This window comes from Penaeus japonicus, unplaced genomic scaffold (genome assembly GCF_977035675.1).
Source record: "Penaeus japonicus unplaced genomic scaffold, GWHDUDI00000001_assembly GWHDUDI00000016, whole genome shotgun sequence".
NCBI lineage: Eukaryota > Metazoa > Arthropoda > Malacostraca > Decapoda > Penaeidae > Penaeus > Penaeus japonicus.
The window spans coordinates 28,964,830-28,992,329 of NW_028234418.1; the positions used below are offsets into that span (position 1 = coordinate 28,964,830).

The 27,500-nt window shown below is 41.9% G+C and overlaps 2 protein-coding genes across 6 annotated transcripts in view; one reads left to right on the plus strand and one right to left on the minus strand.

Moving 5' to 3' along the window:
• Window positions 1–15,401, plus strand: part of msi (RNA-binding protein musashi) — a 135,779-nt gene extending 120,378 nt beyond the window's left edge. For 2 of the 5 annotated variants that reach the window (XM_043005012.2, XM_043005010.2), the window contains 4 exons: window positions 7,115–7,234; window positions 7,694–7,821; window positions 9,891–10,112; window positions 10,385–15,401. In XM_043005012.2, the coding sequence (XP_042860946.1) occupies window positions 7,150–7,234; window positions 7,694–7,821; window positions 9,891–10,112; window positions 10,385–11,053 (1,104 nt within the window). In that variant the 5' untranslated portion in view covers window positions 7,115–7,149 and the 3' untranslated portion in view covers window positions 11,054–15,401. Of the gene's footprint in view, window positions 1–4,985; window positions 5,088–5,532; window positions 5,699–5,917; window positions 6,061–7,114; window positions 7,235–7,693; window positions 7,822–9,890; window positions 10,113–10,384 lie in introns of those variants that run through there. The other 3 variants (XM_043005011.2, XM_043005009.2, XM_043005014.2) reach the window with 3 other exon arrangements.
• Window positions 1–27,500, minus strand: part of LOC122246437 (uncharacterized) — a 412,650-nt gene that overhangs the window by 259,361 nt on the left and 125,789 nt on the right. Inside the window, exons 3-4 of the mRNA XM_086545428.1 lie at window positions 6,749–6,837; window positions 50–107 (exon numbers count right to left, since the gene is read on the minus strand). Coding sequence (XP_086401554.1) covers window positions 50–107; window positions 6,749–6,837 — 147 coding nt within the window. The remainder of the gene's footprint in view (window positions 1–49; window positions 108–6,748; window positions 6,838–27,500) is intronic.

Below are 27,500 nucleotides of genomic sequence, written 5' to 3' on the forward strand. Positions count from 1 at the left end.
ATGAATAAACAAGATGGAGAAGGTAATGGCGGTCGCTCGCTTGTCTTACCTTTTGGGGTTGGTTGACGTCGATCGTGTCCCAGCGGGCGAGTTCGCTCCTGTTGATCCTGCAAGAGATGTGCAAGATTGGTAGCAGATGCAGGGAAATTTTATGGGAGAACTTTGAACAGTTTGGTGGTTAGGTGAACAAAGTTTTACTGATTAGATAATGAACACTGGAACAAGGAGAGCCGAAGTATAATCAAGTGCATATTTACGTATTTTGTATATACTATATATAATTTGTACATGGATGTATGCGTGTATGTATATATCGTGTTTCTGTGTGTGTGTGCTCGTTATGTTTTAAGTTGTTTGTTCCGATAATTATTACAAACATACATTCAAACACGTGTAAACATGTATGCTGTTATTAAGCTCATCATTTCCCGAAAGCGCTTCATAAAGCTGTCATAAATATCCGAGCATCCCTCCCTCCCCCCCTCCCTCCCACCTACCAAGCCGCTTATGAAAATACCTTCAAGTAGATGTTGCACTCGACAGCACTTCTTCTTTAAAACGCCCCTTTTCTTCTATCGACTCATTTGCATATTAAATCGCGGCGTTGATCCCTCCGTCGTGAGCGGCAGCACGCGTTGCTGGAGAGGGTCGCGTCCGCCGCAAGATGCAGCACATTAACACCCCATTCATCCCGGCCGTGTTTGCTTCTTGAGCCGCCGGGACACCGCAAAAGCCCCCGCGCTCTTTCCAGAAGCAAGCGCTGAATAGGTCACGGAGATGCATTCACTGCACTTGCTTTACTTCTCTTTCGCTTCCCGGATATTATGCTGTATACATTTTTTAAGATTCTTTTCTTCGAGTTCCTTCCACATAATTCTTCTTAATCGAAGATCACGACCCAGGGGTTTTTATGTCTGAATATAGTCTTATGAAAGCTTATATAGAAGATGCTGAGAGACGAATGATGTCATGTCTTAACATGGCTATCAAAGTTTTCTTATGCTTCCGCTGAGAAACTTGGGCAAACTTTCCCGATAAAGCCGACTGCCCAGCTTTGGCCATACAAGGATGGGTACTATCTCTTCCTCCGCAAGCTTACCTCTGAACAAGCCATGTCGGGGCTAAAAGTATGAAGAAAGTAATAAAAGCTTCGACTGTAACCATCAAAGAAAGGGAAAATATGAGACCTTATGGGCTTTCTGAGTAAGGGTTACTGTGCTGTAGCAATATTTACCGTGTCCGCCCGCCTGTTTACTAACATTACGATGTCGTTTAAGGGAATAATCTTCCCTGTATATCTAAAAATAGTTACGGTAGTTGGGATCGTCAGGTCTTTAGGAGGGGGAGGAAGTAGAGAGAGAGAGAGAGAGAGAGAGAGAGAGAGAGAGAGAGAGAGAGAGAGAGAGAGAGAGAGAGAGAGAACTGTTTCTGAAAAGATTACATGGCGCAGAAGAAAAAAGAAAGACCAGAGCCGTAGGGGAAACAGTAATAAATGTGACTGCTATACCAAAGGACCAGTCGAAGCTCGCAGTGAAACAACAAACCGGAAGAGGAAGGAGGGAGGGGGAAATGAGGGGACGAGGAGGGGATCGAGACAGCTGTACCGGATGCTGGGGTGGATGGCAGAAGGTAACAAAAAAGCGAAAGGAAGGCTGGACCGCAGCAACAAAGACGGATGGATAAACAACACCGAACGGAACCCACGAATTGAGACAAGCCACTTGAAAGCTCTTGAAAAACTGGAAGTTTCAGGATTCGCTCCGGGTGTTAATGTGAAAGGGAGAGAGAGAGAGAGAGAGAGAGAGAGAGAGAGAGAGAGAGAGAGAGAGAGAGAGAGAGAGAGAGAGAGAGAGAGAGAGAGAGAGAGAGAGAGAGAGAGAGAGAGAGAGAGACTGAGACTCCGCAAGGAGAGAAGAAAATGCCGCCGCTTAAGACTTTGATCCCAACAATGTTTTTTATGGTTTGTTTTGATGCCCTGGCATAGCGCTCACTCGTTTTTGCCGCACGCTCAAGACGTTGCATTTCGTGGGCGTTGCACATCTTAAGGTGCTACGCCTAGTGTTGTGAAGCCGTTCGAGCATTATACAAGGCGCACAGGCCTTATACCTTGCTAACAAGCTCAGGCTCTTTTTGAGATGCACAATATCTTGAAAGTTAATGACAATTTAGAAGTTTATCATAGTGGCTTAGACGTCGATGAAAGCTTAATACGGATTTTATTGAAACATATTAATCCAAATCTGAACTGTCTGAAATACAGCAACACGAAACAGCTGCCAGATTATAACATGTTGAATTCTGAATACAAAAGTGGGAAATTTAAGAGAAACTGCTCTTAAGTGATATTGATGATGAACTAAGCATATCCATTAAGGCCCTGAGGCGCGTGCATTAGGGGTAATTATTCACCAGAATTTGTTTAAGGACATTAGCCATGCCCGTTGAGAATCTTCATTCTCTTTCCGCGCCGCAGATCGATAGCAAGGAGATGGAATTGAGAGAGAGAGAGAGAGAGAGAGAGAGAGAGAGAGAGAGAGAGAGAGAGAGAGAGAGAGAGAGAGAGAGAGAGAGAGAGAGAGAGAGGCAGACTCTCTCTACGCTACCTTCCCTACCCTTCTAGATAGGCTCAGGAATCGAGGAGTTAGGGAAGGTGGGCGGTCGGCCGGTCGCTCGGTGGGTCGGTGGGTTGGCCGGGCTGTTCCCGTAATAAATCTGACTTCGCTTTGATCCCCGTTGATCGTGGGTCGTGTGTAAACCCGGGGAAATAGGGGCTAAGGGAAGGGAGAAGCACTATGGGCTCCATTTAACCCATATTATTATCTTCATCATTTCGTTAGATATTAATCCTTTATCACTGACCTTTTGGATGAAGTTTTTGACGACTTTTCCCCCTTAAAAAAAAAACATATTCCACTCTCTCTCCCCGGCACTTCCTTTCCTCCTTTTCGTCTTGCGGGAGAGCGGAGTCTCCTTCCTCTCTCCTGTCATTTACGGAGGACAAAACGATGACGTCATATATACGCCGCGAATCCCCTCTTTGTGGCGATCGTAACAGCTGATCCTCGCAGGGGGGATGAATCAGTTGTTGTCGCCCTCGCCATGTGGAGGAGGGAGAGGGGAGAGGGCGGGAGAGAGAGGCAGAGAGGGGAGGAAGAGGAGGGGAGATGAGAGATGAGAGAGAGGGGAGAGGAGAGGAGGGGAGATGAGAGATGAGAGAGAGGGGAGAGGAGGGGAAACGGGAGGGTTGGAAATGCCTTTGTTTACCATTGCGGATGACGAATCTTGCAGCTCCCTCGAAGTCTGTGGAAGCCGCGATGAGTTCTTTGTGCGACCAAATGACTAGTTAGGCCTAAGATGGAGCGTTTCATTCAGCGACGAGAGCGAAAATTACGTCGATTCCCTCGCGCCGCCTAATGCCGCCTGCTGCAGATAATGAGGAAAGGGCGTTCGTTGTTTGTGCGCCATTTTTTGTGGTTCATGCGCGCGCGCCCCTCTGGCTTCTTCTGACTGTTTATGTGCATTATTTCCTGACAGATATGCCTGCTCTCTCTTAGCGTTGCTTGAAGCTTGGAATCTTACGAAGCAGAGTCGATATACATGTGTGTGAATAGGCATGTGTACACACACACACACACACACACACACACACACACACACACACACATACACACACACACACACACACACATGTACACACACACACACACACATACATATATATATATATATATATATATATATATATATATATATATATATATATATACATATACATGTATTTATATTTACATATATATATATATAAAATTTCATATTGTATATAATAAAGATAATAATAACACAAACTCCCCTGGCATATATCAACGCAGATGGTTGGACTTTTTATTAATGATTGCCACGCTCACATATTATAGAACTCGATGGCGAATATTTTTAATACATTTATCTAAATAATTTCGGCATTACCTCCAAATTCCATTTCCTAGCGCAGGTACAGGACTGCAAATGAATTTTCATCAGCTAAACAGAACAAGAGTTTGTACTTAAATGGTAGATGACCCGAATTTAATGGAAATTTCGCGTTAGGTTCCGTTGAAAAAAATTGTTTTGATTTCAAATCGCACATTATAAAACTTTGCAAGGTATTATAACCCATTATCTTTTATATGATGTAAATATGCAGTCGGTAATTTGGCCCTGGAAGTAACACCTTAAAAAGAGAGTTATCATCATCGTGTTTCCCGCCTTTCTTTCTTTCCTTGCGTGTTAATTTTTCATCCCGGATTAAATACAAGGGCGCGTATGGCCTGCCTGTATATTAGGGGGGGGGCGGGGGGCGGAAGCCAACGAAGAGAGGAAGGATTCTATGGAAAGGGTCGGAAGAAAGGATTAGCGAATCGACATAGGATTAAGCACAGGGGGAAGTCCTGCTTAGTGTTCGCCGGGGTGTTAGTACGGGGGCGGAGAGGGGGATGGGGTGGTTGGGGGGGGGGGAGAGGTGCACGGGGGAGGGGAGGGTGTTAGGGGAGAGGGGGGGTGCTTGGGGAAGGTACGTCACGTTTACTCCGAATGGAAGAGAGAGAGAGAGAGAAAGAGAAAGAGAGAGAAAGATATATATATGTATATATATATGTATATATATATGTATATATATATGTATATATATATATATATATATATATGTATATATATATATATATATATATATATATATATATATATATATAGAGAGAGAGAGAGAGAGAGAGAGAGAGAGAGAGAGAGAAGGTGATGTATGTTAATATAATGCGTCCATGCGTATATATTGATAAATAAAAATGACACTACGCATTCATGTTCCCGAACAGCAAAACAAGCCCTTGGAAGTGAAACATAAAAACAGGCATTTTATCAGCGTAAAGGTCCTTTCGGTGCCTCCCTTATCTCTTTATCAGTATAATCGCCAGCGGTGGTATACATTGCCGATAAGAAAATTATCAGTTCCCAATGTATGGTGAAATAAGCTGCCGTGTCAGTGTGGAGGCTCGCCAAGGGTGGGACGCGTGTGTTTTGTTTTTCGGAATTATATCTGCCTATTTAGGAGGAAAGTGAGTATCATTGATCGAAAAAGGTATTGGCATTATGGGTGATGTGGATTTTGTGTGTTATTCTATGATTTTATCATGAAGATTTTTACTGGAAACATGTTTTTTTTTCAAAATTATTCGCGATGATTTGTGGGGCAGCATTCGAGTATACCGATATTATAAGGTTTTTAAACCATTATTCGATTATAAAGTTACTGAACAGACTTAAATACATTGTTCCATCACAATATTTAGTTTAGACACAGTTTGCATTAAAGAAGGATGAACAAACAAAGAAATACAGTCAATCCTATCTCATGTCAACACGACAGAAATATTATATTGTAAATACCAACCCATATACTTAGATTTATCCAACTATCACAACAGTGGACTTAAGACATGAAATGACCAAAAGCAAAACCCTACAAAAAAATAAATAAAAAAAAACGAAAAGATATGATATTTTTTCTCACACTCGAACGCTTCTTCTCGCGCATGAGGTTGGAAAAAAAAGTTGAAAATGGACCGGACGAAAATCTATGCCGGGGCGCCTGCTATCAAGCTCTATACGGGCGCTAATGTCTACAGGAGTCCTCGGGGACCTTCGACTGCTGCTTCTGCAACTGTTTGTATGTATAATTTAGCGGAAATAAGGGAAATTGTGGTGGTAAATAACCCAGGTCTCGGTAGACATTGTTGTTTGCGGAAGAGGTAGAGGAGGAGGAGGAGGCGATGGAGGAATAAGATAGCGAATAAAAAACATAGCTAGGGTGATAGTTGAAGAATAAGAATAGGAAGAAGGAGAAGGAGAAAAGCGAAAAAAGGCTACCAAAAAAAGCCCCACAAGTTGCTCTTTCCCGGGGATGTTGTAAGGCTTCCCCCAGGGTTTAAAACCGAGGCTTCGCCCTCACTCCTCGTCATTTTCGGTTCAAACGCCTTCCAGCTCGGACTAAACGCGAGGAATTTGTGTCGATCTTTTATATATCTATTTGTGAGTGAGTTTTCCCAGTTTGTTATAGTGGCTGGAATTGTGAATGTGAGGAAAGGAAAAATGTTGTTTTGTGGCAGGGAGAATTATCACCTTCCGGCAGTCTGGATTGTGGTGTTTGTGTGGTAGAATATTATTTTTTTCGGTCTTTACTTTAACATTTTTCATTGTTAGTGACTGATAAAATTGTGGCTTGGGCTTTTTTGATACCTTGTTGGGCTGCAATTTTTGTGTCATGGAAAAGTTCATATCTGTAGCCTAGGTGTGTGGGTGTTTGGAAGATTTTACATTTTATTATCATTTTAATTATCATTTTGACTCTGACAAGTGTTTTATTAAACTGTGGACATGGGCTCAAAATGTAATTTGTAAAATGTAGTTTGTTGAACCTAATAATGCTCTAAATGAAGAGTATACATGCAGTTGATTTTATTTATTTGAGGAGATGCTTTTAACTAAATGTGTAGCTAGTTCCCAAAATAAATGGAAAATTACAGTGGAAAACAATTCAGAGGTCTCACAGTTATATAAACATTACTTGAAATATAAGCCTAATCCAAGGAAAGTGTCTGTTGTGATAAATTATCTTACTAGATTACAAGTCTCTTGGGTCACACGATAGGAGGAGGAGAATGAGGAGGAGGAGGGGGATGAGAAGAAGAAAATGGTAATAAGTAGTAGTAGTACTTACTTGACATCAGTCTTCTCAAAGAGGGCATAGAGGCAGAATGCACCCACGCCCACAGTGGCAACACCCATGATGCTGACCAGAGGGAGAACCTGAAACAGACCAGAAATTGATATGAATAGGATGAGACTTGCAAATCTTTGGAAATGTGAATCTTTTTTTTTTTTTTACAGAATAAGAATAAGGGAACAATATTGAGAGCAATGCAAGAACACTAGACAGATTCAACCAAATGAACAGAATATTATTTAAAGCTCATAGACCTAAGCAAACCATATAAGCACAGAAGTCAGAGGACACTCTTTTAGTTTAACAATGCCACATTTACAAAAGGGAATATTATGATATTAATGTGATTTTCTTTTCCAGCTGGGAGTATTGGTCTGGTCAAGAGTGACCGTAAGATGGACGGTGTTTCAGCAGAACAACACATGAATGGTTCCTCGGGAGCTTCACAGGGTGGCTCATCTGGACGCTCATCACCCTCAGGTAAGGAGAATGTGTGCTTTCTCTTTTCTTTCTCTCTCTCTCTCTCTCCCTTTTTTATCTGATTATAATTGATTTTTTAATTATTAGCCAATTATTAGGAGAAATGTAATTATTTTGCTCTGAAGTAGATTTTTGTTTTTACAGCATTTCTGTTACTTGGCTTTGCTTTATTTCTATTTATTTTTGTTTAGTACATTTATTTTGACTCCTTGGTGAGTAAAGTGGGTTAAAAAAAACAGTAATAGAACAAAACCAGTGGGTTAATTTTATTTTTTGTTGTTCACTATATATATTTCTTTGTTTATTATATCATTTCTTAACATGAAGCTAACTATTTTTCTTGCATAAACAGCTGTTTTTATTATAATTTTAGACACCACCCTTTTTTTTTAAACTGATTTAAGTATTCATATTGTATGTACCTTTGTTTCATGTGTTGGTGATTTACTTTTTCTACAGATCCCGCCCCAAACAAGATGTTTGTAGGTGGTCTCTCATGGCAAACAACACCTGAAAAGTTAAGGGAATACTTTGGTGCCTATGGGACTGTGCGAGATGTTCTCATCATGAAAGATCCAGTTACACAGGTGAGGATTTTCTTTTCCTTTCTCTCTCCAAAGATACTTTTTAAAAATTTGGATGTGTTTCATGTGATGAGAGGGATACAGGTTTTATTGAACAGTCAGGCTTTTGATGTTCTCAGATTTGCTTAATCACAAATAATTAATGTTAGTATAGTTTTATTTTTTCTTATTTTATTTCCTTATTTATTTATTTATATGATGCTTACCATAGTTCTTTTTTTACTTTTCATATTCTTTTAAATTATTATTATTGATAACTAAAGGAAAATCAGTTATATCATGTCCCAGACTTAGTTCAGAACTGGAAGCTCAAAATTATTAAAATCATGTCATCATTGGTTTTCATCTTTTACATAATTACATTTTTATATTAACTGAAGAAGAAGAAAATTAACAGCCTTTAAGAATTCTTTTCATATTTATTTACCATATTTCATAATGTTAGATGTCAGAATTGAAAATATAATTGGTATGTAAGGGAAAAGACTGGGACTGGCATTTCACTTACTTGGAGGGAGTTAATACTTCCTACATTATGAAATCAGTATTTGGTTTTATTTTATTTTTATTTTTTACACTGCTCAGCCTTTATTGGTTTTATAATAACACTTAGTAAGGAATATTGATAAGAAAGGATGATAGTATCAAACACCTGGTCAACTGTCTGATGATAAGGCCAAGAGAATATGATGATGTGGAGGATAGGAAAGAAGCCCTTGATGTTCAGTGCATGAGTAAGAGTGTCTGAAGCCTTACACATGCTGGAGCCCCAGTGAGCTTTGACCAAATCTCATTAGGTGTAAAAGAATTGAGGTTCCCCAGGTTGGAAGCCAATTAGTGGCTTGCGCTGGCAGTTGTCATTTCACAAAAAGATTTTAGGTATATGTTTTTAAAAAGGAATCATGTTCTTGTGGGAGACTGTTCTTATAATTAATGATTAAAAAGAATAAAAGAATATTACTTCATGAGTCATGAATGGATAGCCAAGATAACACTATAACTTATTATTGACTCTCAGATTAATCTTTGTGAAGGAAGTCAAAGATGGGAGAAGCCGGGTAAGAGGTGAGACCCTAGTTTGAACTTGGCGTTGTTGCCATTGGTCGATGTTGACTTGGACTTACTTTATTATTATTATTATAATTGTTATTATTTTCTTTTGTCGCACAGTCTCACAAGTTATGTAATGGAAGTGGTGTGTTTTGGGCAGTCTTGTGGAGTATTTTGTGAGAGGGTTTGATTATGTGTAGAACGGTGCAACCTATGTATAGAAAATAATAATGTACAATGCAAAGGATATGACTCCATCACTGGCTTGGCGGGAAGATGATTATAGGTCATTGCTGCTGTGTATGGCTTCCCGGCCATATTTGTCAGGTTGTTGTAAGTCTTCAGAATCTCTATGGCAGAAATTCTGATTCCTGATGGCAACTTGAACCATGGCAAGCTTTGAATATAAACATCTGTTCGACGATCCACAGAAATGTAGTAGATCTTATTATTAACTAGATGATTTTCTAGCCAGATTGTAGTGTTATTACTGTTGCTGAGAACTTTTTTTATTATTTTTTTTTATTTGTTTAAGTACTGCTGGTTAAGGATAAGCTACCTTTGGCTGACGTTGGGGCATTCTGTGACATGTAAGCCTTCTACCACACACGTTACAACACGTTTGGTACTGGTAGTGTTGGTGGGAATAAGAGGCAATATCTTGCATTTAGTTTTGTGTAATCTGGAGTAGTACAAAAATGTTTATATATAGTAATTCAAAACCTTTTTATAGACCTCAAGTATGACATGGATCTAATAATTTTTTAGGCTCGAAAAACAACAACTAAGAATGACTAAACTTGTGTATGAATTAGTTTTTTGCCCCCAAATGTATCTCACTGGAATGCACATATTGATACACCAGATTGGAGGTTATTTTCCGAAAGAATATTCCTTTATAAACTTGTCATGAAAAAGAAAGAAAAAGAAAAAAAAAGAGAGTGCAGTATGGAATAAATTTTAAAAAAGAATTATCCTTTCCATACAACACACTTACCCCAAGTATTCATACACTTTTGCAGAGGAGTCGAGGATTTGGATTCATCACATTTGGCGATGCCAGCAGTGTGGAGAAGGTGATTGCTGTGCCTAACCATGTCCTTGACGGCAAGAAGATCGACCCCAAGCATGCCACGCCCAAGAATAAGGGCCGGACAAATCGCACCAAGAAGATCTTTGTGGGCGGTGTGAGCCAAGAGACCAGTGCTGATGAAGTCAAGGCATATTTCTCGACCTTTGGAAAGGTGAGTGTTTTGATACGTCCCCAGTGTCTCTCTCTTCCCCCTCCCTTCTCGGTATCTATGAATGTGATTATTATTTTAATTTTTATGGTTTATCATCATTATTATCAACATTATCAATATTATTATTATCTTATAATTTCAAAATATTCTTTACCATGTGATGGTTTTCAAACTTTAAAATTTTTAAGTTATATATTAAAATTTTGATTTTAATTGAGACTTCAAATATCATGCACTATACTTGCTAAACTAATAAAATCTATTGTTTACAGGTTGAGGAGGCAGTCATGCTTATGGACAACCAGACTAAACGGCACCGTGGATTTGGCTTTGTCACATTTGAATGTGAAGATGTTGTGGAACGTGTGTGTGACATCCACTTCCATACTATCAAGAACAAGAAGGTTGAGTGCAAGAAGGCTCAGCCAAAGGAAGCCGTACAGGCAGCCTCACTTCTCTCCAAGAGGTTGTTGGTCACACAGACTGGTCTTGCCAATCCTGTAGTGAGTGCTCAGTCAGCAGCCCACATTCAGGCTGCTGCTGCTGCTGCAGCAGCTGCACAAGCTGCAGCTCTTAGTGGCTATGGAAAGCTTATGGGTGGGGGTTCCTATCCTCCATTGTCAGCCTACCGCTACACTCCCTATCCTCTTCCTTCCGCAGCACTTCCCTCTGGAGCTCCTCCCACAGCCGCAGCAGCTGCAGCTGCAGCTGCCGCTGCCGGTCTTCCTACTCAAGGTTTGACTACTGTCTCTGCTGCGGCTGCTCCCTCCATTGCCAATCAGGCTGCATTCTCAACCCCAGCTACACCTACCCTGCCCACTCTCTCAACACACGCAGGTCTTACCACCCCGTATCAGGGTTATTCGCTTACCAATGTTGACATGAGCTCCTTCCAAGGGGTGGACTGGAGTGCCATGTATGGTGTGGGTATGTATGCTTAGTCATGTACACATCACTCCCTCACGTCCACCCACCTGAATTAGTGTAACCCTTCCCACCCACCGTCCTCAGTTCAGCTTCCATTTTACCCACATGATCATACACTACGCCTCCCCCTTATTCTTTCCTCACCTTCAGATTCATTACTGTGCCCTCACATTGAGTCCAGTCCGCCCATTATGCCGCTGTGAGCTCTCCCTTGCACCAGATATTCTCAGCCTCAGGGAATTGTGCATAATTATAAGTTGTCCTTCATGCACCCTTTGATCTCTTACTTGAAAAATTTCTTGGATGAGTTTCCATAAGCTCCCTGCCCCATGTCCAGTACAGCTTTGTTTTGTGCCGTATCTTATTATAGTGGCCTTCCCAGCCTATTGCGATGACTGAGTGCCATACCGGAACCTTGGTACAGGACTGGACTCACGGTGACCTGGTCTATGGTACTTCCACACCCACGTAGATCTCTACAGTACTTAGTATTATGTCTCTCTAGGCAGTGTCATCACTGCCCAACACTTAGTCCATGTACTTAAGGCATTTTTCTCAAACATGAAGTTTTTGTTTATTTATTTTTGTTAGTAATGTGCGCGTGTGTTTATAAGGTTTTAAGTGTCAGTGCTAAGCATAACTTGCCCAGGCCAAGCTTGAACACTAAAGGCACTTGGACCTGCTCAATGTGAACAAAGGAAGATGTAAATATTTGTGTAAGGATAAGTGTTCCAGGCTGTAAAAGTGGACTTGGCACACACCACCCATGGGACACTGCCCAAGTCTTGCCATGTCAAGTGTTGTCCGAGCTTCTGACAGGGGGAGCCACTATGGCCTCACCCCTCCCTTGCAGTACAAGAACGGGCAATAGATTTTTTTGTGCAGCCAAATGCATTTTTTTTCGAAGGATTTGCATGACACGGGATCAAGATTTTAGATTTCAGTTACTGTTAAGGTCACAAGAGTGTTTGTGATGTGGGCATAAGAGCCCCATCATCATCTTGTTAAAAGAGTCAGTGGAGTTGGTCCCCTGCTGGCTACATTCCACACTGGTCAGTGACATTGGCCGCCACAAGTCAGTTTGGGCAGCTGGGACTAGCTTACTATAGCAAGTGCGTAGTAATAAGTGCGGAGCAATACTCAGTGTGCGTTGCGTTTGCTTCTCAAGTCTTCTCTGTGAAACACATAACACCTCAGTGGTACTTAGTGTGTTACACCTCATGTAACGTGTACCTTGTTCCTCAACCTGAACCTACTTCCAATCATACTGAACACCCCCTTCTTGTCCCTGTCCCCTTCCTACCCCCCTTCCCCCCTCCCCCCCCACCACCACAGCCTACCAGCCATGTGTACCTTGATGGACCATCTCTGCAGCAGTGATTTGCACTTGAACAGTACACAGTGTGGTGCACATGGCAACGCTTACCTTTACAGCCATGAGAGCGTCGTGTGGTGCACATGGGGACCTCGGAGGCCTGGTATAGAGGTTGCCTCGGTGACGTAAGTATCTGAGACGAGCTCTCGCCACCACGCCGCCTATTGCCACCAAGCGGCAACCACGGTAACAACCATCTCTGGCATGCCACGTATCCATTAATATCCTTCTAGGCCTGTCTAGGAAGTCTGGTACCAACGTAGGCAGCATAACATTTTTATACTTTTTTGCACCACATTGGAATGACCAGCAAAACCATGTAGGCCTTTTATAAATTTACTTCTATTGTACAACACTGATCTCTGTTTTCATGTTTCCGCATAGGCCTAGAGTCAGCCAATAGCTTAGAGTGTAATGTAAATAGCTTTATGTGTGGTGGATTACATACAAGGATTCCATTTGAATGGATATAAGGCCATTGTTTGTTAGATATGGAAACTTGGTAGACTAAATGTCTGGGATACAGTGTTATTTTTTCTGAGATTGTGGCTGTTGTTAGAGCTAATGAGCTCTGAATGCCTAGACTGTCCTCTCCACCTGCCTCTGTAACCCCCGTGTGTGTCGGCAATGGAACGGGAGGGATACCCACCCAATCTGTTCATAGGGATTTTAGGGACCCAGCGTGTTCTATTCTTCAGAATTTTTGGGATTTGAATATTTATGATTGATGTACCAAAGAGTTCTTGTTACATCATGGGTATTTTTATTCATACTCTGGTACCCAGTAAATCATTGTTATGAGTGTATAATGACAAAAAAAAGAAAAAAGTTTATTTTCAAAACAAAACTTTCATTTTACCTCCTTTTTTGTGTAGTCAGAGTTCATGACTGTTGTTTTACAGTTTTGCCATGAATGGATGTTGGGGTTTTAAAACTTTAATAGTTTTAATACTTATAGAAAGTGAATGGTCTGCTACAGTAAGAACAGATCAGTCTGCATAAACAAAGTATTGCTGGTAGTCCCTGGTGGGGTAACCCTCCTGTTCTCCCTGGGATTTGGATGGGCAACTTGAACTGTAGATGGATAATATAACTATGTCTATCTGTCTACCCTGTCAAGCCACTATCCATCCTAGGGTATCAAGACCCCCTCCCCCCTCCCATGTATCATCTACACTGTAATTTCACCATTTTGTACTGTTTATGATGTTGACCCGATGCTCTTGGATCAGCGCCACCACTGGTATGTCAAGTCAGAAGTAGATTTGGGTCTCCTTTTTATATCCCAATATTTGAGAATTATTCAGCTCATAGATCCTAGCACAGTCAATCTTTTGTATTGCCACAGATAAATTATTGTGCCAGAGTTCACTTAGTTGTTTTCTGCTGCCATTGGCACTGGAACTCTTCAATGGGCTTTGGCACTGGACCCATGTATGTCTGTGAGCTGAATTTTTTATTATTATTTTTGCCTCCTCTCCTCTGGGGTTTGTTCACTAGCATAGCAACTCATCTTTAGCCTAAACCACCAGTAGTTTCGATGAATAATGTTTCTTCATTCTTCTGTTGAATGTGCCACTCTTTGAATCTTATTCATTTTTACTATGGATCTAACTTCAACGTTGCTAGCCAAGCACTGTCTATCCAATAGATTCAAGTCGCTCCAATTTTTTTTTTTTACCCGTAGCCCTGTCTTATACCTGTTTGTGTACTTAAATGGGGTGTGTAAAAAGACAGACATTTCAAATCTAGTCATACCAGATGTGATGCTTAGCTATCTTTGTTTTTTATTATTTTTCAAGTAGATTTTTGCATTTAAATGATAGTTTGTCTTAGATATCTGTGGATGTCCCGTAGAATTTTGGCTAGCAGTGCAGCATTTTCTACGTGTGATTTGCAGTTATGAGCTTTCTGCTATATTTCGCTTAGGCTCATTTGCCTCTGCACTGTAGAGAGTGGAATGAGCCTTACGTAAGATATGCTTAGTGCTCTTAACTGTGTTTCCAGGCACGTACACTCCCCTGCGGACCAGAAGATTTCGCAGAGAAAAGAATATTTGAATCCGCAGTTGTATAGTTTGTCTAGCCTCCAGCATATCTGAGGCTTTTCATGAGAGATTCTCAAGTGATGATTAATCTAGTTCACCTGTGATATAAGCAGCCATGTCTTTCCATGTAGTAGTTCCTGTTTGGCTTTTCTTGTAGTTGGCAAGTGAGCTTCACAGAAGTGAACTGGCTACTGGGAAAATCTAGCTGCCATGTCTCAGTTTTTTTAAGGATAGTGACATGGGTGGTAGATAGTGCGATGGTTACCAGTATCTCTTTTTTTTTCCTTTTTTTCTCTTTGTTTTCTTTTTTTTTTCCTTTTTTTTTTTTTGCTCCCAAGAGGTGCTAGTAGTGCTACACAGGGCCGAGTTTGAGGAGCCCATTTGCGGACCAAATAAATCAGAAGAAGCAATAAGTGTTATTATTTTTTCACAAAGGGAATGAATAAACTTATTATGAAAGGGAAAATTAGTATTTTTGCACTCGTTAATCAAACCCTTTTGCTCAATCACCCCTGTGCTCGGTGTGGGACCCCCCTCCCGAAGAGCCCGGCAGAGATGAGTTGGCTTTGCTCCCCCGTCCTAGGGAGCCCCAGAGGAGACCAGTAAACTCTTTACAACAAAGTGTAAGCAGAATAACCAATTGCACGACTAGGTGAACCATCACATATTGCATAAACCCGGTTTTCTAGGAAGGAGCACTATTTACCCCCCCTACCCCCTTTTACCCCAACACTAAAAGGCGAGTCCTAATAGCTTCCAGACAAGGTTGGGGAAACAAACCTAAAGTGTAAAGAGTGAACCAAAGATATGCACAGCCAGTGAGCGAGCGTCTGAACCCAGCAGCAAAAGGGTATGTGGTGGTGTGGTGGTGGTGGTGATTTCCCTAAGTTGCAACAGCGCGATGGTGATATTAAAGAAAAAAAAAAAAAAAAAAAAAAAAGACGGACAGACTGAACTCTTTTAACCTCTAGTAGGGTGAACCACGGCTTATATGAAGGTAATATTTTTATGTTCTGTGTTGTCTAGTTGTGGAGAGAGCATTTATAAGTTTGTGGAGTAATTTTTGCCTTAAGTGGGCTGGATGTGTTAGATGTTTTAAGCTCTCTCTTACTGTTGTGTAAATTTACAGCTAAGAGTACTCCGTGTTAACTGGTGTAGATGTTTGCGCAAGTCCAGTTTTGCTACTTAATTTAAAGGCATTATGATCACATTAGATTGTAAGGGGTTATGATGAAGAGATAAAAAAAATTATTGAACAAGTCCTGAAGATGCTTATTTTAGCAGGACGTTCCAAATGAGAGTGTGGGCTGGCCGCACCCTCTGTAGGTTAGGTTGGGGCAGCTATGCTAGTTAAGGCAACTGTACAGGACCTTAGGTATGCCTCACACTCCCCAAAATATACATATATATATTATACATATATAAATATATAAAGCATGTAGTTTAGTAATGCATATTTGAAAGGTGCAGTTGCCTGTCTGGAGGCTGGTGTACTACATTGTGCCATAGTCTATTTTGGGGTAAATTTCCATGATGGAAGGAATAATTGTGTCCATGGACCAAGTTAAATGCACTTTATTCTATAATTGATAAGAAAATAGTTTGTTGTGCTAGCATTAGCCAGTCAGTCAGTCAGTAGCAGAAAACAGTTGTTTTAAGCTTTATTTTTTTCTTTTTTTTATACTTAAGCTGACCCCCCCTCCCCATGAGTCTTCCCGCGTGGGGTTCATACCGATACACATGTCTGTCTAGAATAGATCACGGGCTCTGGCCGGTGAGGAAAGAAAACACATTTGAACAACCATAAGGATTTGCCTATCAAACCCCTCCCCCCTCTGCCTTTCTTTCCACCTCGCTCTCATTCTTATTTCTTTTCTGATTCCATCTATCTCGGCAGTCCCCCCCCTCCTCTCTCTCCCCCTTGTAATTTAAAGTTCTTGAAATCGCAAGTGCCAAAGTGAAAACGCTGCATCAATTTTGATCACCATCCGTGTCTGTCATTTTCTGTGTGTAGGAAGGTGCGTCGAGGCTATACACACGACCCGCTGGCAGCCACCCTGAGTCCTCTCTGCTACCCCTCCTACACCCCTTCCTCTTGCCCTTCCCCTTCCCCATCCCCTCGCTCCTCCCCTCCGACAGTCAATATCCACCGGAGCTAATATTTTCCAGATCGTTACCAATGAAACGTCTTTAACAAACCGTTTAACTTCTTGGGAGTGTCAAAAATAAGAGTGGATTGAAGGGAAGGGAAAGGAAGGGATAGGATAGGGAGGGAGCAGGAGAGGAAGAAGAGAAAGGAAAGGATGAAGAGAGGGAGGGAGGAAGGAAGGAAGGAGTGGGGAGGACATCACAGATCGGGGCTGAGAGGTGGCCAGTGTCGTTGTACAAATTATAATGTTAGTAAGCTACAGCCAAGGGACTCATTAGTGTACTCCACCACACCACCACAAGCGCTGCGGAGAACCCGTGAGCCAGGCAACTATGTTTATAAGTGTGTTTACTTAGATGTATACAGGATTACCACCACGCGAAGCAATAAGTGTCTAAACCTTCTATTTTTGTACATAAGACTGAACAGTAATGATATAAAAAGAAGTCAGTAATAAAAGTGACATATTTTCAAAACCAATGCCCAGAGTGTATCTATTATTATATTAGAACATCGTGTCATCCACATTTGATTCTAAAATAGTACACACAGGACCTGTTATGATACTGAAAAAAAGATAAAATATATATCTCTATATATACAATGATCAGAAGAAGGAAGAGGTCTGAGAATAACCCAAAATATTGAACTATATAAGGTAATTTATTTCGCTTCTAATGTGACTTTGGTTTTAGAATATCTTCCTCTGCTTTTGTGTTTGGCATTGGACCCTCTCCTGTGGTTTGCTCTTTTGGATTATTACATAGTGTGCCCAAGTTACCTTTGCTAAGGGTGACCTATTTTCTTGTATGTACTTGACTGTGTTGTAGTATAGTGGTATCTATATTGTATACCGACCAAGGCTGTAGTGTGGTAGAGAGGACTCCTGTGCGGGCGTCACCATAGCCCACGCCCGCGCGCCCGTGTCACCAGGTGCACGGGCGTGGATGGTGACGCGATGCGCAGCGGCTGAGGGACCCAGGCACGCGGCCCGCCTCCTGTGACGTAGCTATGGCGTCACTTCTTGCTCCCAGCGCAGCCAGGCCGGCCTTGCATGTGTAAGCTTCCCTGAGTCCAGTGAACCAGGGAATCATATCTTTTTCTTGCTGTGGTAATGTACTGAATGTGCTAGATTGTCTACCATTTTTTGGATTTCTTTGTAAATGAACCTTAAAGTGAAGCTTTCGCAGAGTTGAAGCTAACTTCAGTTTTGTTTCGACGGTTGCACGTGGAAGCAAGTCAGCGTGCCACTGCAATGAGTCCACGCTGAACCAGCTTGTGCAACCGTCGACACAAAATCAAGTTTGTACTTACGTGAAAGTTGCGCTTGAGAAACACATGTGGACATAAGAAACACAGGACTGTCTTGTGTTACTGCCAAGAGATACACAGCCGACACTGACATACACATACACCTACCAGGATTATATAAACACTAGCCGTACGGTTGATCTTATGTAGGGTCAACCTCAAGAATTGGGGTTGACCTTTGCTCTAGCCCCCCTCCCCCCTCTCTCGAGTCCACTGTGCTCGTACCACCACCACCACCACCATCCGCCGCCGCCATCCTCATCACCTGCCCGCCATCCTGCAACACGCTCAGCCGCTCCTACAGTCATCCTTTTTCACCCCAGCGCCACCGATACGAGTGGACGTGGTCACAAACACGGGAGGGGATGGTGGATGGTGGGCGGCGCGGCCTCGTCCCCTCGCCGCCCCACCGCTCGCCTCCGCCCCTTCCCGCGCCCACAACCCATAACACGACCTCTGCGCCCTCGCTTCCAATACACCTCGCTCTGTCTGTGTGTATGTGTACGCGGGGGCGTGGGGACCGTGGGTTGGCGTGGCGCGTGGGCGGTGGTGGCATGGGCGGCGGTGGCGGCGAGGACGACGACGGCGGCGGCAGCGGCGGGCGTGGAGTGAGTGGTGGTGACGGTGTGGTGGTCCTGGTAGTGGGGGCAGGACGATGGCTGGCTGGCGTATGTGACTTAGCAAAGTGGTAATGTAGGTATACAGCTGTACTGTAGTCGTGTCTGAGCTGTAGGTTTGGTATTGTAGCCGACCTAGCATCATAGTGCTCGTCCGACGCCGCCTCTGTACAGGACCTTATAGTCACCTGGCCGCAGCCGCAGCCGCAGCCCGCAGGCACCCCGCCCTCCGCCCGCCCGCCCGCCCGCCCATGTAGTCAGTGTTCACCCTCCTTAACCCAGGCCCGAGACGGCGGCCAGCGCCCCTCCTCCTCGGGGCTCACACTTAACCTGGTAATGAAGTAGAGTAAACGCGACACGGATTGTCCCTCGAGGGTCAGCTGGGCTTAACGAGGGTGGACTGCCTTGTTTACTGGACCTTACATGTGGAACTCCACAGAGGAATTCCACCTAGAAAGTTATTTATTTTTGTTTGTTTCCATAAAGAATAAGTTTTATTTTAGTTTGGAGGCGGGTTGCTGGCTCGCGGGCAGCTGAGACTTTGTGAGCATTGCACAGTGTAGTTTGTACATCTAGTAATAAAATGTCTATGGTAGAGAGTAATTGCTTGTCTTTTTACATTTTATCTCTTTTTAGCCTGTGTAGATCTACTGGCTTTTGGGATTTGGCTAACGGTATGTATATATAAACCCGAAAAATGTGGAGACCCTTGTGTGTGCTCCAGTTAAGGTTCAACTAATAAGGAGGATGCTATAGTGCAAGTATACACTCCATAGTGGATGATGACAGTAACAGTAACAATGACCTTATTATTAATCATTACATTAATCATGCCTAATATCGGGTAGCAGGATGAGGTCTAACACGCTCTAATAATAATAATAATAATAATAATAATAGTAACAATGACAAAGTAGAAGCACCAGCCAGGGGGTTGGTTTTCTCCCCAGCCGCCGCTAGAGGCTCCTCTGTCCAGTTTGCATGCTAGCCTCTGCCTCCTCCCGCCCGGAGAGTGAACGCGAACACGCGGCCGAGGCAGCGTGTGCAGGCGTTGACCTCTTCGGCGAAGGAGGCGTCACTGGGTTATATTCTATTCACTTCTACAGTAAGATATTTGTAAACCAAACACTTGGAATGAGAACATTGGCTTCAGAAGACGTGTTTGACAAAATGAGAGACAAAAAAAAAAGATCGAACAGAGAATAAATAAAGATGGAGGTGAGATAATATTGATGGTGGATGATGATAAAAGAAAAGAACAAAAAAAAAGTGAAATTACAAAATTCAAAGCTCCACAGCCTACAATCGTTTCTAGTCCTACATTTCTATATTTACCCCTACATTTCCCTTTTTCTCCTATCATTCCGTAGAGCATGTCAGAGCCTTCATAGTCTTCTGTGTGTAACAGAGTATTGTGTGTAATATATTTACATTACATATGTACAAGTGAAATACTGATAGAGGTAGACAAGTACAAGTAAAGTTGATAGTCAGCAGCTCTTAATTAAGTTGTGGCAGTTTTGGTTCCTTGTAATCTTACTACTCTTGCTATGAACGTTTTCTAAGCGAGTCGCAGAAGGTCCAAATTGCAATAGCAGAAATCGGCATTTGCAAAAGAAGGTAAAAGGTGGTGCGGTCAAAATCTTCGAACGAGAAGTTGCAGTTTTTTATTTTTATTTTTATTTTTTTTATTTTTTTTATAAGGTGACTGAACTAAGAAAGAAGCAGCAGACATACACGAAGCAATTCATTCGTGGCTGTTTTCCCGCCGAAATGTATCATGGGGTCGTCCTTTCTTGGTCACACTATTTCTCTTACCTTCCCCTCTCCCCCTTCCTCCCTCCCTCTCCCTCTCCGCCATCATCAAAGTTACCTTTATTTTTGTTCTATTTTCTCTTATTTCAGTTTACACCTATTTTCCAGGTATTTTCTTTCTCTCCCTTCCCTCCTCCTCCTCTCTCTCTCTCTCTCTCTCTCTCTCTCTCTCTCTCTCTCTCTCTCTCTCTCTCTCTCTCTCTCTCTCTCTCTCTCTCTCTCTCTCTCTCTCTCTCTCTCTCTCTCTCTCCTCTCCTCTCCCTCTCCTCTCCCTCTCCCGTTCCCTCTCTCCTCTCCCTCTCCCTCTCTCCTCTCCCTCTCCCTCTCCCTCTCCCTCTCCCTCTCCCTCCCCCTCTCCCTCTCCCTCTCCCTCTCCCTCTCCCTCTCCCTCTCCCTCTCCCTCTCCCTCTCCTCTCCTCTCTCTCTCTCCTCTCTCCCCCCTCTCTCTCTCTCTCCTCTCTCTCTCTTCTCTCTCTCTCTCTCTACCTCTCTCTTCTCCCTCTCTCTCTCTCTCTCTCCTCCCATACTCTCTCTCTCTCTCTCCTCTTACTCTCTCTCTTCATATACTCTCTCTCTCTCTCACTCACTCAACTCTCTCCTCTCTTCCTTCTCTCCCTCTCCTTCTTCCTCCCTTTCCTTTCCTTCCTTTCCTTCTCCTTCTCTTTCCTCTCCCTCCCCCTTCCTCCCCTCCCCTCCTCTCCCTCTCCCTCTCCCTCTCCCTCTCCCTCCTTTACTTTCACAATTTGGTGTTCTCTTTCCAATCCCTTTCTTAATCCCCGAGTTTCGCCGAGACAGCACGTCATTTCGGTGAAGGGTAGATCAGTCAGCAGTAGGCTCTGCTCCATGCGAATAATAGGCTGTAAAGCAGGGCATTTTGACACTTTCATTTATTTATCACGATTACAGGTTATTATGCTTAATTAGAGTTCAGCCTAAGCGTAATAACGGGTCATTAAGTCCACGCCGACACAACAGTTACCGGCTATCGGTATTTAATTGCTGCTGTTAACTCCTGCTATTGAAATTAACAACGCTTATTTTTTTGTTGCAGCAAACGATGTCGTTGCGCACGTAACTAAACGTTCCCTCCATTAACTAGCGTATAGAAAGGCATTCTATTAGAGTAATTTTTTGCACTTGCGCGCGTGCATTTGACGTAACGAATGATGCATTTGATATTCACGCGAAACGGCAAGATATTTAGACAATTACGGACTCGTGACATCGCCACACTACTCGGGCGAATGTAACCATAGCGCTAGCATGCCGTGGTCGTATTCGCGGTGACACGCGATCTTGTTATCAGCACCATGCTGTTTTCTTCGTTATTTGTTCGTTTTCTGCTTTCAGACCCATCACGGGTATTGCTAATGCCTCCTCAACGCAATGTCCTTGTAGTAAAACTACAACCATACCATTTTCATCCCCTGTTCAAAGTCTATCATAAAAATAAAATCTTTTAATGTATGAACATACAGTCATTTAAATGTTATCAGCGCTTTAATTGCATAAATAAAATTGAACGCGAATAAGTCGCCCACGTCACAGTGACCGAGTTTGTCTGCTGCGTCCGACAGGTTTATCCGGAGTCGAGTTCATTCGATTTAAAAGTGTTAATCGTAGCGGAAGTCCTGTTCGAATTGCGTTTCGCGATTCTGAAAGTTTAAAGATTGCTTATAAAATTATTTGGTGGAGCATTAATTTGGCTACGGAAGAAAATCGTGTCACAGAACGAGAGTGGGGAAACTGGCGGCCTCGAAATGTTGCAAAGGAGGCTTACTATCTTCGTCAAAAAAAAAGAAAAAAAAAGTAATAATCCAAACCTCGCTACTTAGAAGATGTCGGTGGAATCGTATTCCTTTTCATTATAGATCATTGGTAATCCATATTTAATCGCGGGTTTCGGGCTAATCCTCGGCGCGTTTAATCATTCAGCAGATGAGGAAGGAGATGGCTGGAGCAACGGAACACGAAATAAAATGAACAGTCAAACCGGGTACTGCGACTGGAACAGGTTTTCGAAAACGTTCATGGCAAGTTGGTATCGTTCGTGCAACGATGTAGTGAATGACGTCATGATGAGCTGCTGGCTATCATATTTAAACGGAGACGGAGAGAAGACAAGATTATACAGACACACACAAAAAGGAAAATATAAGCATGAGTACTTCATAGATGGAAATAATATACGGTTTCTTATGCTTTTATGATTTTCACACTTCCGGAAAGGACTCGGGTTAAAGAGTACAAATTAGATGAATAGTCCAGAGGCTATGTACACACTTTCCACGTCGACATACACACTTGGGTTTTCTACTTAATTTATCGTCATTCTAACATACTGGCTATAGTTTTATTATTTGTCATTTTTTTCAGTCACCTTTTTACCAATTAAGGTCATGTAACACAGGACACTCACAAACATGGGGGAAAACAGGGTCAAGTTCGACTTACATCAACAATTAAAATCCAATAGAACAAACAACAATGAACACAGGTCCCTTTAAAACTCGACCGATTCGACTGCAATACTGATCTGATGAAGGACATATGAAAGAAACCCCTGTTACTCCTCCGACTCCCTGGAATATGACCCGTCTTCAGAGTCGTTGCTATACACACGGAATCCACTATTCAGTACTGTGTTATCAGTGTTCAAAGGCTGCCGCCGACGGAATCTAAGAGGCTACAGTGAGAAGAGGACCTGGTGGTCGAGGTAGAAAACGACCGTCAGAGCACATATATCCAGGTGGCTGTGCGTATGAACGGTGTGTGGAAGATGACCCCCAAAATGTAGTTCTTATGAAAACGTTGACGTGTTAACTTTTTTTATTTTTTATTTATTTTTATCCCTGATAGTACATTTAGCACTGAAACAGTCGTTTGACAAATATGTTTTTTGTGCATTTTAGAAGCTTCTTTTAGGCTTAGTTGAGCTTATTGTTGTTTAAATTCTACGGCTTGTATTAGACAAAGTTGGTGTGTGTATTGTGTGCATAGCAATGTTTGCGAGCATTCAGTGTAAGAGTTTAGATAGCCTTCAGTATTTGGTATGTGAATGTTCTCTCGGCCGCTTTTTTCCTTCTCAGTCGTGTCGTTTATATATTTAGAACCGTTACACTGTCCCCGTAAACACAGACACTTACAATTAACGTAAAAAGGGGAACCACTTCAAGACACTAATTAAACAAAGTGAAATTCAAGGCAGAGATTTCTTGAGAATCCCTACAGAGAATATTCAGGCTTGTTTCAAACGGGAAGCTTCCTGCCGATCAATAAACCACAGCGATAATTCCATGAGGGACAGCAAGCAGCCTGGAATGTTTGTGTTATCTAAAGTCTTTCCTTGCGTTGCCTATTTCAACACTAGTCTATTTCAAAGAAGAAGAGAGTCCCCTAGAATGAATGTAATACGTATTAACTTATTGCAAAGCTTCAGTTTTTTTCTCCCCGAGAGAAGATTATGGAATAGAAGAGCTTTTATTCTCTTCCAATATATAACTATTCCAGGGCAACTACGTGACAAGCTGAGAGAGAAAGTTTAGAATCCAGCAGCGTGTGATACATATCATCACTTAGAAATATTTTTAAGCTGAGCGAGACTGGATCTTAACTTTTCTGGTTATTTTAGAAGGACGGGAATCCATTTCGCCGAATTGTTTTGTTATCGAAACTAAGATAAGAAAAATAAGTTTTTTTCTATATTTTAAAGAAGGAAGGTACAAATACTTTGAATGGAAAATTTTGTATAAAATTTTAGGTACAAACTTTGATCATAAATCTCTAAATGATAGCGGGAATATAGTCTCTTAGTGCAACAGTGAAAAAAGAAAAGCAAAAAGTGAGTGCATCAAATTATAATCAGCAAGCGAAAATGACCTTTTTGAAATGCCATACACCTTACTCGAATTTATTCAACTAGTATATATTAAAAATGTTCTTTTAGTAACAGCTTTGTGATGATACAACAAAGGATGAATTAATCAATCTCTAAATAGCAACAAAAACAACACAAATCCTTGACCCAAGTATAATTATGTAAATAAACCCAACCCAGAGGAAAGGAACAGTAACAGTAACACGTATATTGGCAAATCACACATTGTAGAGTAGTATTTGTAAAATCATTAGTCTGAATAGTTTTTGATATTAATCCAGTAAGTAGACTTGTGTAAGGTCGTCCGAGAGGCGAGAAAAGTACAAATAAACCAAATCTCGTGAATGCACTCTTAAAGGAAGCAATCGAGAGAGACAGAGAGGGAGAGGAGAGACAGACAGAGACCTTTCTTTGGAGGAAATGTCAGCTGGTATCCGGATCGCATTGGTAAGTCAAGGTCGTTCTGTGAGCTGTCGCAGATATAATAAAACCAATAAAGCAATATCTTTGAAATTCACATTTGTTTGTTTTCCTGACCCTAATAGCCATAAGTAAGCAACGTGATACATTTCTCTATCAGTATCAAAAGACTAATAAAGGAAGAAGAAAAAAAAGACAATGAAATAATATAAAAGAAATCAAGAAACTCGCAGAGAATTCAAGCATTACTATAAATGAGGAAAACAAATACTGATGAATATAGCAATAGCATCAATATAAGCTACTGTAAACACGAAAATATAATAGGCAGTTAATGAGCAGAACCAGTAATGAAGACACGATCGTCGTTATTGTTATGGCGATCATTTCATTATTCTCATTTATATAAGAAATCCAACAAAGAATAAAAATGAAGTACATGGAACCTGATCAACCCTCAAACCACAGATCAATTTAGAAGGAAATTATTCCTGTAGAACCTCTATGGTAACATGGAAAATGATACTGAATAAGGTACTTGAATTCAAGAAATCTTCCAAATTGTTGAAACTACCTATTCATGGAGTCGGTGCTTTAGAGAAGTGAAAATATTATAGTGAATTGATTGTCATTGTTTAAACAACAAAACAACCAAATAGACTGGTCCTGTTTATCTTTACCGAGGTACTAGAACCTCAGCATTTATTAGCCTGATAATGTAATTATCATTGTTAATAGTAATATTTGCATATACCAGCAATCTAACTGACAAAAGTCACGACGACTCTAAAAATAACAGATTGAATGAAATACGCACAATAACCAACAACAGCACTTGCAAGATTAATTAAAACAAATGCAATTGCAAACGACAATATTTTCTAAAAACAAAAACAACAACAATAACCTCAACCATGAAACGAGAGTCTGCCTCGCCGTCTTGGCTGACTATACGCTATCTAACACCACGTCCTTCCAAGAGGCTGGAATCAGATGCCATAACACATCAATCTATACAGCGAGAAGGGTTGAAATATCACGTGTAGAATTGGCCCGGGAATTCCTATCGATATTTTGGCCTCGCCTGAACTGATGACGAACGACGCAATATTTAATATTATTTCTCTAAAAGGTTTTCGAACACGAGTTTTGTCTTTTGAAGTTGTGCAGATGTTTATCAACCGAAATTATAAAAAAAATAAACAAATAAAACGTGCACATGTTAAATATTAACAAAATGTATAGCATGAAGGATGCTATAAAGCTTATATACTTTGAATGTTACTTTGAATATGAAATATATAGTTAAAGATTTATAATGGATCCAGTCAAGGAAATTAAATTTAAAAAATTGAGGAAGTGAAAACATTATAACGTGTTAATCAAGTTATGAAAACAACTGAGGGATATCACACCATCAGAACTCTATTGCTAGTACTATTGAAAACAATATTAGTAGACGTTATAATAGTAGTAATGCCATTATTATTAATATGAAAAAATAATAATAGCAATAAAAACTGACAAGGGCCACGCTGTTGGTGATAAGGATGATAATATTACTACTACCACTGATAAGGATATCGATGATAACCGCAATAATGCCAAAACCAACGGCGAAACGGAAATAAAAGCGACCCAAGGCAGATCCATCCAAGCCACCTCGACCAGCTAGCTCTGTAGTTCTGTCTGCAGGCAGTCTCCCTCGCGAGGCACTGTATTACGTCATCATCAAATTAGCCAGACTCGGACGTATTCAGGAGTGAGAAGACTGAGGCGCTACTACGTCATTGTTGCCGGCCTTAAGAGAGCGGCATTGTTTTCGAAATGAGCTGCTGCAGCGAAGGCGAGGAGGCTGGGTGAAACTCCCAAGTTGCTGGCGGTATTATATCAAAATACAGCGATTAGATTCAAACGTGGACCGCCCTCTCTGACACTTTAGCTTGTCCTGGCCAGACTATCTCGCCCAATACCTCCAGATTATCAGCAAGAGCAGAAGCAGAGGCAACAGCAGCATAAGGAGGAGGAGGAGGAGGCGGAGGCGCGAACCAGAACGGTGGTTCGGGCAGGCACATTGCTGTCACTTTGCGAGAGTTGTCGTGTCGCAAACTTACACATCTGACACATTATGCTGAGAGATTGTCGCTAGACTTAAAGGGTGAGCACGAGGAGGTGACGAGGTGGAGGCCAGCTAAGTGTGTGAGGGTACGCAAGGTGGGCAGAACTTGGGGAATTTAGCAGGACAGCGGAAGGAGATATACAGTGGGTAGGTCTTTCCGTAGGATGATGGATAGTGCAAAGGGAGAGAGAGAGAGAGAGAGAGAGAGAGAGAGAGAGAGAGAGAGAGAGAGAGAGAGAGAGAGAGAGAGAGAGAGAGAGAGAGAGAGAGAAACAAGCGGAGGAGAGGACGAGGAAGAGAAAGAGGAGAAAGAAGAAGAGAAACATAACGAGGAGAAAAAGGAGACAGAAGAGGAGAAACGAGAAGAAGAGGCATAAGCAGACCAGGAATGTTAAAAGCCTTCGGAAGAGTCTCGAGAAGAGACCGAGACCCGTCACACCATGTGATGAAGGAGGAGGACCAGAATGTGCACATGTGCGCCTCGGGAAGGGAGAGGTGCACACGGGGACGCGGTCTGAAGGTGCAGGCGGAGTGACAAGTGCTCGAGACGAGGGCAGAGGGCTGGCAAGGGCCGAGGAAATGTGATAGGAAATGAGGGCGACCGGACTACGGTCTTGCAAAGCTCGATTGGTTACCGAAGAAGCTGAACGAAGATAGGAATGAATATAATGATGAAAGAAAGAAAGGAAGAAAAGAAAAGAACACAAGAGAGAGAATAAATTTGATATCTA